This window comes from Leuciscus leuciscus, assembly GCF_965113295.1.
Source record: "Leuciscus leuciscus genome assembly, chromosome: 13".
Lineage (NCBI taxonomy): Eukaryota > Metazoa > Chordata > Actinopteri > Cypriniformes > Leuciscidae > Leuciscus > Leuciscus leuciscus.
Genome location: NC_138737.1, coordinates 15,591,680 through 15,603,897, shown reverse-complemented (window position 1 = coordinate 15,603,897; position 12,218 = coordinate 15,591,680). Strand labels below are relative to the sequence as shown.

At 36.9% G+C, this 12,218-nt stretch overlaps 1 protein-coding gene across 4 annotated transcripts in view; it reads left to right on the top strand.

The window, feature by feature from the left end:
• The window catches only part of kazna (kazrin, periplakin interacting protein a), a 60,607-nt gene that overhangs the window by 20,401 nt on the left and 27,988 nt on the right, over positions 1 to 12,218 (top strand). For 3 of the 4 annotated variants that reach the window (XM_082188610.1, XM_082188609.1, XM_082188611.1), the window contains one exon: positions 11,995 to 12,078. In XM_082188610.1, coding sequence (XP_082044736.1) covers positions 11,995 to 12,078 — 84 coding nt within the window. Of the gene's footprint in view, positions 1 to 6; positions 76 to 11,994; positions 12,079 to 12,218 lie in introns of those variants that run through there. The other variant, XM_082188612.1, reaches the window with a different exon arrangement.

The window sequence follows — 12,218 nt, the reverse complement described above, 5'->3', positions numbered from 1 at the left end:
TGGCGGAACTCGGCGAGCTGGAAGAACCGGGCGAACCGCAGGAACATCAACAACAACAGCAACAGAACCACCACGGTAAGAAACCGCACGTGTGACCGCTCATATCTCTTACCTGCGTGACCTTCGAGTGAATGGACAGAATAGCTACAAACTCTCTCTCTCTCTTTTGCTCCGATTCATTCTAGTGGGTTAGTAAGGCGATTCAGTTTTCAGTTCTCACTGACAGCTGGGGTGTTTCAGGACAATATGTTTTTTTGTGTGTGTGTGTGTGTGAAAGTGTCAGGAAATAATGCTTGTTTGTGTGTGTGTATGTGTTTAAATACTTTTCATTAAGAGAAAGGGTGTTTGTTTGTTCATCAGCAAGTTTCAGAAATCAACTTTTTTTTTATCATTATAAGACATATTTAGCCCACTGTTTTTCTAACAACAATTTAATCAGTTCATTGAAATTATACATTGTCAAAACCCATGGCTGGATATTATGAAATGTTACATAACCAATCCACAAATACCAAATTTATCCTCCATGTTTTGAGCATCTGGTCATTGTCATTTTTGGTGGCAGTTTACATCTTTCCCTTGCTTAAACAAGATATCCACAAGAGAAACTGTTTTATTGAGAACCCGGGTACTGTAATCGAGCACGGCTCATGTTTCAGGAAATGGCCCTTCATTTCATTTTCCATTAATGCTAGTCTCACTAAGTGTACCACATTACAGAAGAGAGAGCATATACGGCTCTTCTGCCATTCTGTTTGCTGTTTGGTCATTGATTGATTGGTCAGTCTTCTGATTGTCTGTAAGCTGTGTGGTGTAGCTCGGGATGGCTTTGGTTTTGAGTCTCTTGGGTGTTCAGAGTGATTCTCTGTTTCAGATCCACCTGCTCTCAGTGGGTGGAGTGGACACCCTGGGCTAACATTTAACAGATGCTTTATATCCAAAGCAACCTACTGTACTCCAGAGCCACCCTGGGGTTATGTTGTGTGCCTTGCTTAAGGGCACAATGATGAATCAGGATTGTGATTTCCATACTCACTCAACAATCTCAGATAATTTGCTGCATTTAATATGCCCTGAAGTGACAGTGAAGCTTTGTTTCACTGTACAAACAAACATGCATACATCATTTTACACTTTCTTACAAGGTTACACAATACAAGGTTAGTCTGTGTGTGTTTTGATGAGAATGAATACATCTTGCCCTGTAAAAAATGTTTTCGAAATGCTACAGTAAAAACCTATTAATTGTAAATTAATGTAGCCTAAATCTTGCAGACAGCTGCCATAATTTTACTGTTAATACAACAAAATATTTTTTCCAGTGTGCACGTATTACATGGCTACTTGATTTTTTTTTTATGGTGTTCATTTTTTATAATGATCACTAAACTGTATATTTGACCCTTATCTGTGCCACCCATTTTTTTCATGTCTGTTTATCTATTTGGTAAGCAGCCGTATAACAAGTGGGAAAATGTGCAGTCAACCAGTAGTTATTGCAAAACAAACCTCTTCCAGATTTACATCACAGGATGTTTATTTTGTGATTATGCTGGCTAACTGTACATTATATGCATTACATACATTTCTGCTAAAATTACTTGTATAAAGCAAAAATACACTAATCTTTCTATTCCTCAATAGAAATCCGTCACATGACCGCAGATGAATCCTGATACTGTGAGGCTCTTGCCCGCAGCTCTCTCTGATTTCATTCAGCACTTCATTGAGAGCTCAGCAGATTGTGATCTTGTGTCTAATGTCCCACATCCACTCCAGGAAAGGCACTTTTCTGCCTTGGGTTTGACTTGCCAAGTCACTTGATGCAATTTATTTGTATGTGCATTTATGTATTTGGCAGATGGCTGCTTTCATCCAGAGCGATTTAAAAAGCGTTCAGGCTATACGTTTTATCATTACATGTATTCCCTGGTAATCAAACCTATGACCTTGATGTTGCTAGGGCCTGTTAAGCTACAGTATTTCAGTCTGGCCAAGCCAAGCTGCTCTATCAGCGAATCAAGGACTTGATTGTTGTTGCTTGTGTTATTTTGCCACATGTCAGAATGCAGGACATATGTATTGACAAAATAATGACTTATCAAGATTGAAAATCACACATACACATGTGCCCAGACACGGGCCTGTCAGTGTAGATGAGAACAGTGCTTATTTATCTCTTGGAAGAGAGAGTAGCAGTGCAGATGGCCCTACAAAGACCTGCTGGTAATGAATGAGACGCTAAACGCATACAAATAAACACACACGCACACAATCTTTGTGTCTCAGTTATTTTCCCAGTTATGGCATAGTATCTACATTTAGAGTTCTTTTATTTGCCTAAAGATGATGTTTATATAGTGTTTCCCCACTATGGCCAGCAAAGGATGTGTCTTAAGTGCACTTGGCCACCATACATCTGACTATGATATTGATGTTTCTAAATTGCTTTAATGGCCTGGCTGCATAATTGTTTTGATGTAACAGCTGTCGGCGGCCATGCACATACAGCAAGGCTGGTTGTTTCTGTTTCTGTTCAATTACACTTGCATATACATTTGAGAATAGCAAATATGAGCTAGTCAGGATAAATCCAATTTCACTACCAAAGTAATTGCTGTAAAGCTTACTGCTTTAGTTTGAGAGACAATACTAACAGAAGATTCGCTCCACACAGGTGAACCTGTGTTCTGTAGATTATGTCATAGGGGCCGTTCAAATTCCCCATCTATCGGTCTCTAGGCAGCAGTGTGGGTTGCTAGGCAATCTTCTCTCATTATGACATCACAAAGGGGAGGACTGATAATGCAGCTAAAAGCTTTTCTCCCTTCTCTCTATATACCCTTGCACATACTCCAGTGGATCAATGCTTTTAGTTTATCCTACTGACATTAATGAGCTATTAAGGGGGTCATCAGCTCTTCGTATTTGATTGTTGCGTTGTATAAAAGTGATTATATTTTCATATGGGTGTTTGTCCATGTTCACAAGGGTGTTTGACCATTTATTTGTCCCATCTATTATTAAAATGCTAAATCTAGTTGTTTGTATCCCAGCAAGAGCGTGTTTATAGACAGGTGTTGTATGTGTGTGAGCGCGCTGGGATGGAAGCTGGCTGAAAGCAGTCCTGATCCTCATCCCTCAGACGTGTGAACTGCCTAATTTAAATGCAAGGCAGAAGATGAAGCATCACGACATATATCCAGATCAAGCAGCTGGATTGAAGTAGTCAAGAGCTCAGCTCACTCTTAAAGACCATTTCCATGCTTGGATCAAAAGGAGTCACCATAATTTAAGATGTAAGGCTTTAAATGGCAGTAAAGCAGCATTAAAGGTCAGGCTAAATCACCACCATCAAGTTAGAGACAGTTCCGGGCTCAGTTTTAATCTAATATTATTAGACATATGAGTAGGATGTGCTCTCATCTAATCTGTGATACCTCATTCTCTCTCTCTTTATTTGATCCTTCTTGAATTCCTGATGGTGCTGACTGATGTTTCCCCTGGCCTGTGATTCTGGCTCCTTTCTTGGGAATGATGCTGTTTAAACTTGCGATGAAATGGAAGGAGCTACAGTAACGACACGGTTTTCAACTAAAAACAGAATTCATGGATGAATTGTTCACAATAAGATCACAATAAAATATGCATTTAGAAAATAGATGCAATGAAATGTAATGTGGCTTTAACCTTTAACTAAAGGTTATAAAGACTTTACCTCTTGAATAATGCAGACTCATTATTTTATTTGACTGATAATGGTGCTCTACTCTATTTACTGATGATGTAGAGTCAGTCTTGTTCCTTGTTGATATTCACTGCCTCTTTCCACACCAATTTTGTGACTCACTTATTTTCACATCATAGAAAAAAAAAAACCCCACAGTGATTAATACTGTAAGTGTGCTCAACACAAATATGACTGACTCAATCTATCTTGTTCAGCAATAAATTCCTCTGGCCAGGCCACTGGGTGCTTTGTATTAGCTACTTTAGCTTGTTGTTTTGCTGATTTGCTGTTCTTGAGACACAGCATAGTTATGGACCTTTTTGACCTTCAGACTGATTCATGATTTCAAAGGGCAGAATTATGTATGTGCTAGTGATGTCATGATATTTGATCATTTTGAGATTATTGGCAAATATTATTTAGTGAATTTAATCAATATTGTGTGAAGTAGGTGAATTCTGTCAAGATTTAATTTAGTATATTTAAAGGGGTCCTATTATGAAGTCTGCTTTTATGAAGTCTTGATTTTGTTTTTGGGATGTACTACAATATGCTTCCATGCTTGATTGTTCAAAAAACACATTCTTTTTCAAATTATTTTCCATTATTACAGCACCTCTCTTCCCATTCTGGCTCGAACGCACCATATAGTTCCTATTTCGATGAAGCCCCTCCTTTCGAAATTCGAAATGTGCTGTGATGTTGGTTAGCTGCCCCAGTGTGTTGTGATTGGCACCGCTGGCTTTTATGTGCATGTTTGGGAAATGTCCCGCCCCTTACCATCACCACAAGCTCTACTCAGGTGTAATTATTAAGGATGGTGTCAATTTCAAACCAATTCAAGCCTGATTCAGACCCTGACAATGTTAACCAACAAGAGGATTATCTTGAACGGATTTCATGCACAGACTTTGCAAGCACGGATTTCTCAGGACGTTTCAGAGTGGTGTTTTTTGTTGTTGTAATTGTATCATTTTATCATGATATTTGTTGGAAAACTATGGTAATACAAACAGGAATCGATCATAAAAGCCACAGTAAAAACTATATCAACACTATTGTTAGCTATGGGAAGAGCGGAGCCAAACAGCTTTGCCCTTTGTTCACATCGTAGCTACAACAAAAAACTTGTAATTGGAAACAAATGAGTTTTGGAATAGGGGTGGAAAAAACAGCGTCCTTTTGACATAGCTGTAGCTCAACCAGGCCTCGTCCCTCCCGTGGGCGGGGATTATTTATATTAGTAACATTTATGACATCACAAAGCCCAGAAAAAACGCATTGTAGTCCAAACGAGTCGTTCGTTGTAGTTCTTGAAAAGTGGATTATGTTAAATAAAATATCTCCCTTTGGAGTGGACTTTGAGCTTTGTAACCTTACAGATCATGTTTATGCTCAACATTACAGACTAACTAAAGTTGAAAAAGTCAAAAAGCATAATAGGACCCCTTTAAGTTATACACTACCTGTTCAAAAGTATGATGTCAGTATTGTTTTTTAAAAATAAATTAATACTTTAATTCAACAAGGGTGCATTAAATTGATCAAAAGTGACTGTAAAGAGATTTATAATGTTACGAAAGATTTCTTTTTCAAATAAATGTGTTTCTGTTGTGCTTTCTATTGATCAAAGAATCATGAAAAAAAAAATCAGTTTCCTAAAAAATATTAGGAAAATGTTTGAAGATTTATAATAAGAAGAAATTGTACTTGACCACCAAATCAACGTATTTGAATTATTTCTGAAGGATCATGTGACACTAAAGACTGGAGTAATGATGCTGAAAATTCAGCTTTGCCATCACAGGAATAAATTAGCCTACATTTTAAATGATATGAACCTAGTAATTTTCAAGAGTAATATTAATATTTCACAATAGTACTGTTTTTACTATATTTTTGATCAAATAATACAGCCATAGTCAACAGAGACAGAGATAAGAGACATTTTCTCAATAATTAATCATTCAAAATAATTAAATCATCTTTTGAACATTCTCTATATATCGGCATCAGCTATTCAAAAACTCACATTGGTCAACAACTACCCAGAATATTATTGCTTGCTTCTGGAATGATGTGTAGGATCTAGGTTTTTAAAGACCCATACACACTGTATCACAGAACATAGAACCTGCTGTTTTGCAAAGTGAAGTTCTGTGAAATTGACAGTCTGTCATGAGTCGACAAATTGAGAGAATCTTATCTTTTGCTGCAACGCATTTTGCCGTTGGCATCCATTGAGCAAGAATCTCAGACAGACACATCCAGTACCACATTTCTTTCTCTCCCTGTCTATCTCTCTGTTTCCTCTCTCCCTGTCTTTTTCTTTCTTTTTTTTTTTTCACAGGTACTCACTTGCATGCTAAACTGATGAACGCTGTGGTCATAAATCTTTACTGCTGTGTTGTGATATGTTTGGCTGTCATCACTGAAAGGTGTTTAGGTCACCTGACACCTGCACATCCTGCTGCTCTAATGCCTGTGATTGAGGCTGTTTACTCCTCTAGAGCATTGCCGTCCTCTATCTGAGTCACTTCGTATGAATATGTGCGTTGCTGTATCTAAACCTAATAAATCATCAATGTATCAAAATTTGAAAATAACTTTTTTTCACACCTGCCGATGGCGAATTGAGAATTTACCAGCATAATATGTCTTACATGCCATGAAACTGTCATACATTTTATAGAAATCTTTTTGTCTCTGACAAACAACGATGAGCCACTTAAACTGCAGCAAAAATACATGAAAAATCAAGTTTACTACAGCAGAAAGTGGAGCTGGTTCTGTGATGCAAGCATTATAATAGATTAGTTTACAAATCACGTACTATGGTAAAAGTGTTTTCAGGTCATACCAAAGTATTGTTCAAGAAACCGTCCAAAAATAACTATTTGTTAAGCAATGATCTGTGCCTGTAATCATAATAATTAGTGTGAAAAGGAATAAAAGTTGTTGGTGTTTTACTGTCACTACTAGTGTTCATTTCAGCTGGAAACTGCAGTGAATTGTATATATAGGTGAGTTTTGCAAAATATGTAGGTATGTTTTTCCAATGTGTTGGTCGAAACAGTTCTGGAGAAAAAAAAACCAATGGTCATTTACATGTGGTAAAAATTATAGAATGCAATGTATGTTGTCTTTAGTATTTACTGTTTGCCATTTGATTTAATCAAGAACATACATCAAAGAGACTATCAATCTAATGATTTGATAATTAGAAAATTTGTTATGCATTTATTTTTAATGTATTATGTTGCAGCTCCTAATAAATGTACTATCCAACTGCCATTATCAAAAGAATCATACTAACATACAATTGAGTGTGTTGAAAGTTATATTATAACATTACTCTACTTGTTGCACACTGCAGTAAGCTAGATCAATATTAGAATATCATACTCATAAAAGCTGAATGACCTGTCTAATAAAACACATAATATATTAAAGCTTCTTTGGTGTTTCCATGGTTTCTACAGAAGTAAAACCAGAAATCGAGGGTAATGCAGATATGAGGTCATTGACAGGCGACACAATGACACAGGATGTTACACTGGTTAAAATAGCAGATTTCTCTGGATTTGGGGTAATGTAAGTATACAAGTGAACAAAATATATAACATTGTTCTAGAGGCTTTTGGATATTTTAATCCAAAAATGTTATCTATTGTGCCTTTTAAAGCATTTTTTTCCTACTTGCATTTGTTGCTTGTCGAGTGTTAATTTTGGATCTTGGAAGTTAACTTCACATTTATCAGCACAGTTACAGTATTACACATTGGTTGAATCTCTGAGAGAAGGTGTAAAGGGGCAGTCTATACAACCTTTGCACAGCATAGCTTTAAACTTCTCAATGAACTCACTTCACTCTTATTTCCCCCCCCCCCCCCCCCACACACACTTCACAGAGTGTCATATTCCACCTGCTCTGTTAGTATGGAAGATCTGGAGGGGCTGACAGGACATTTTTGCCTCTCGCTCTCTCTCTTTCACGTTTGCTGGGCTACAAAACAGTAGGAAAAAAAGTGAGTTGTTATTTTGTGTGAGAGGAAATGCATTGGTTGTCATTCACACAGTGACAGTTACTAACCTGTGGAGCATTCGAGTTTTGCCCCTCGCCGTGTAATTTGATCAGCCACGTTTGAATGTGAACCGTTTTCTGCCATATTTAAATGTCTATAATAGGGTTTCAGTTCATTTCTTTTGCACTGTTGTAAAATTATGAGGTTATGTTTGTTTTATATTATGTAGCAAAGGACTCTGGGTTTGGGACTATATGTGATTTATATGGAGTTTTGAGAAATCAATTTGTGTAGATTTTCCAAACAAATCATCTGTACAGCATATTTGGTATAGATAAATCATAAATGTTTTTGTGTTAATGTTTGATTTGTAAGGGTGCAGTTTGTGTGTGCTGGTGTTTGCCAGTGTTCACTATAATGTTAAACACAGATGTCGAGAGTAAGCTTATATCTGTTTGCCGTTTGGCATTAAAACGACTGGATGGGGTTACCAGCCAGAGTGAGTGAGTGAGTGTGTGTGTGTGTGTGTGTGTGTGTGTGTGTGTGTGTGTGTGTGTGTGTGTATTTAGCTATTTGCAGCACTTGGAGTTGATATGCTTCTAAAATAAACCCTGTACACTGCCTACAGTACCAATGAGGTTTAAGAGGTTACAGCTAGATGTCAAACTCTCTCTGCACAACTGGAATTTTTTGGTAAGCGTTTTATAAGTTTTGGATCACAGACATTGTACTCTGCACTGCAGACTTCAATTCAAATCCAGCTTCTTATTGGGTGTCCTGGATCAAAATGAAATTTTCCAATATTTAAGCTGTTAAACCAGAGGTGTTTATCATTGCCGTGCCTCTGGACATTATTTGGCTGGTATTCATGATGGAAAAATCTCTGCACATACATATGTGTGTACTGATCAAGGAGAAGATGACAGAGGCAGAGTTGTGGCATTAAACTGGGAGGTTAAAAAAGGCTAAAGGCTTTATTAAAAGCACTGACGTTTTTCACAGTAGTCTCTCTACACTTTAAAAGCAACAGCACATTCAAGTTCAGCACAGCTTGATGAAGGCCTGATTACATGCCTGTGGATTGTGAAAGCAACATTGATCACTTGTCATTCAGGGAATGCACAAGGCCATCTACACAGCTTCAGCTGATCGGTTTAAACAGATCTTTCTTTCACTATTATTAACTTGTTTGTGTCCTGTAACATCTCATTCAGTGGGTTAAATTGGTTGCTTATGGCACTTACAATATTTTATTCTTCCTTTTATTTTGCATTAATATTCCCTTAAAGTCTCAAGTCTCTTAAGTGATGCACTCTGATTTAACCATCATTAATAGTCATGCTTATAAATTAATTTAATAGGTTTTAATTTAATTAATTAATTTAATCATTTATTGTAAGTATTCCATTTCTGATAAGGGCCAAACTTATTTAATTCAAGTGCCTCTTAACTTCCTTTGTTGTTCTATATATATATATATATATATATATATATATATATATATATATATATATATATATAAGGGTTAGTTCACCCAAATATGAAAATTCTGTCATTAATTACTCAACCTTATGTCTTTCCAAACCTGTAAGACCTTCGTTCATATTTTGAACACAAATGAAGATAATTTTGATGAAGTCCAAGAGGTTTCTGAAAGGTAGTAAAAACATTGTTAAAATAGTCCAGTGGTGACTACAGTAGTTATACTTAATGTTATGAAGCGACGAGAATACTTTTTGTGTGCAAAAAAAACAACGACTTTGTTCAACAATTTCTTCTCTTCCCTTTCAGTCTCTGACACTGTTCGGTTTACTAAACAGATCTGACATTGCTCGTGTGTGCTCTGGGAGGATATAAGTGCTCTGGGAGGATGTAAGTACTTCTGGGTTCTACGTCAGAACGCCGGCTCAGTATTGGCCGGCTCATGCGTCAGCATCACACGCATGTGTCGTGGTGCTCATTTGAATCGCATTAGAGACTGAAAGGGAAGAGAAGAAATTGTTGAATAAAGGGGAGGGGGATTGTTGAAATTGTTGAATAAAGGGATTTGGATTTCATCAAAATTATCTTCATTTGTGTTCCGAATATGAACGAAGGTCTTACGGGTTTGGAAAGACATGAGGGAGAGTAATTAATGCATTTGCTTAATAATAGTGACCTACATTGTAAGAGCATTACTGTGTACATTTTTCTTTGGTTTTATTAGCTATTTTTAAAGGATTTTTTGTGGTAATGCCACAGACACTTGTCAATAAAGCTCATTAGTGTTGTTGATACCAATAACAGTGAACTTTCGCGATTGAAAGTCTTTTCAATACAAAAAAACACTTGATTTAACTACTTTATTTAAAAAGTTTAATATTAATGCAATTAATTATTGCAGTTATTAATATTAGATAGGCTAATACATTACAACGATTGCAGGTACCTTTCAAGTATTTTCCAATTAATTAAACATGAATTAAACAGCTTTAAAAAGAAACCGTCAGTATAGTAAAATGAGGAAATTGCAACAAGCAATCAAGCAAATTGCTTTTCAGTATCTAACTGTTGAAGGATTGCTTTCCAAAAAATTCTCGTTTGCTAACATTCACTAAACTGACTGTGTTTGAATATTTTGAGTGTTACACTACCAGTTAAAAGTCTGGAAACATTAAGGTTTTGTAATGTTTTTGAAAGTAGTCTCTTAATCTCACCAAGGCTGCATTTATTTGATAGGATACTTTGTTTAGTTTGTTTTTAGTCCACGGATTAAAGCGTTGCCGTTTTAAACTGTTAATTTAACAGGATATTTTTTTACAGTTTTTTAATTGCTATTTTCATTTGACGTAACTTGGAAAAGTATTTTGCACCACAGGTGTTTCCTGTTTCCAAATTTTGGCCCTCTGATGACCTTCTGTCTGAAACAGCCAGGCATATGAGTTTTGGGTGCCGTTACCTTGGCATTAGTTGCTTAGCAACCCCTGGTCATATCCTGACTCAGCTCCAGACTTTCTGTTAGAAAGACAGAGTTTTGACCTCTGAATGAGATGTTTTAAACTTAACATCCTGCCAGAGCACACACAAGCAATGTCAGATCTGTTTAGTAAACCGATTGTATTTGACCTCTCTTTAGTCATCCCAATTGGTTCCCATGGTGATGGGATGCTTATGGTGATGTGAATTTATTTGATTAAGAGGATGCCATTTCAAGGATTTACAAGAACAAAAATGTTCACATTCTGTATTTTAAAGTCTTTAGTTGTTTGAATTTTTCTTCTGCTGCATTTTGTTCTTAGTTTGACATGTCATTCCTCCCCCTCACTCTCTTTTATCTTGATTCTGTCACTTTGTCTGGGAAACAACACATTTCATCCATTCATCATCGATCTGTTAAACTCGGCATGTGAGAGAGTCACAGAGACAGGGAACATTTTCCACTCAAATTGCTATGCTGAGAACATAATTTGTACCGAAAACATTTGTGTTAAATTAGAACAATGAAAAAAAGAAGCATTTTTACTAGTGGTCTCAGACTTTGTGTAGAGAAATGCATAAAAGGGTTTGAGAAAGGCTGAAGAGAGAATGAAAGAGCAAAGGAAACTAGATGTCTTAACACTTAGCACTTTAGCGATTTTATGTCACTCACAATCACGAAATCAATATTTTTCAAGTGCGTGTGTACATGTGTGTATGTGTAAGTGTTTTGAGTCGCTGACAGCTGAAGGATCTTATCGCACTCATCTGAAGGATGTTGATCTTTGCACCCGCCAAACAGGTTCTCTTATCCGTCAGTGCTGGAATTAAAGTTGAGTGACGGATGATCAGAGTGAAAACATCTTCAGAGAGAGAGAGAGAGAGCAAACACATTTCCCCTGCAGAATAAAGCCAGTGATTTAGTTTTATAAGATTATGCTCATTTTAATTAGGTAAAGAAGCTTTCTAAGCATTGAAATCTATCCTGAAGGCGTTATAACAAGCATCCAGTGGCTGAGCCTCTATTCTGTCATTGATTTGTGTGTTAAATGCTTCCAGTTCCTTCTGCAGTGAGTGGTGTGATATTTCAGCCGGATCAGAGGTGAGATACACTGCTGCCGATACCAGAGGTCATTCAAGCTGAACTCTAGACATTTATTTGACTAAAATGTGAACTTCCATCTTCCATCTGTTGCGATTATAAGGAAGCCAGAAGAGTGAATCTGGCTTGAACACACAGTTTTTACAAATCTAATGTTATGTGTCTGTGTGTTTCTCCCACAGATGCAGCGGTGCAAAGACAGAAAGCTTTGACAGAGCTTGGTAAAAAAGGTGACGCCGTTCTCCAGGAGACGTCATTGGATAAAGGTAAGAATAGTGCACATGCTGAAAGCCTAAATGAAGTCCAGATAAGCACAAACACTCTCACACCACTAAAACGCACCACTGACTAGTCGAATGAAAATGAGTGTGTTTCAGATTGAAACTCAGAGTGTGATCTATGAGGC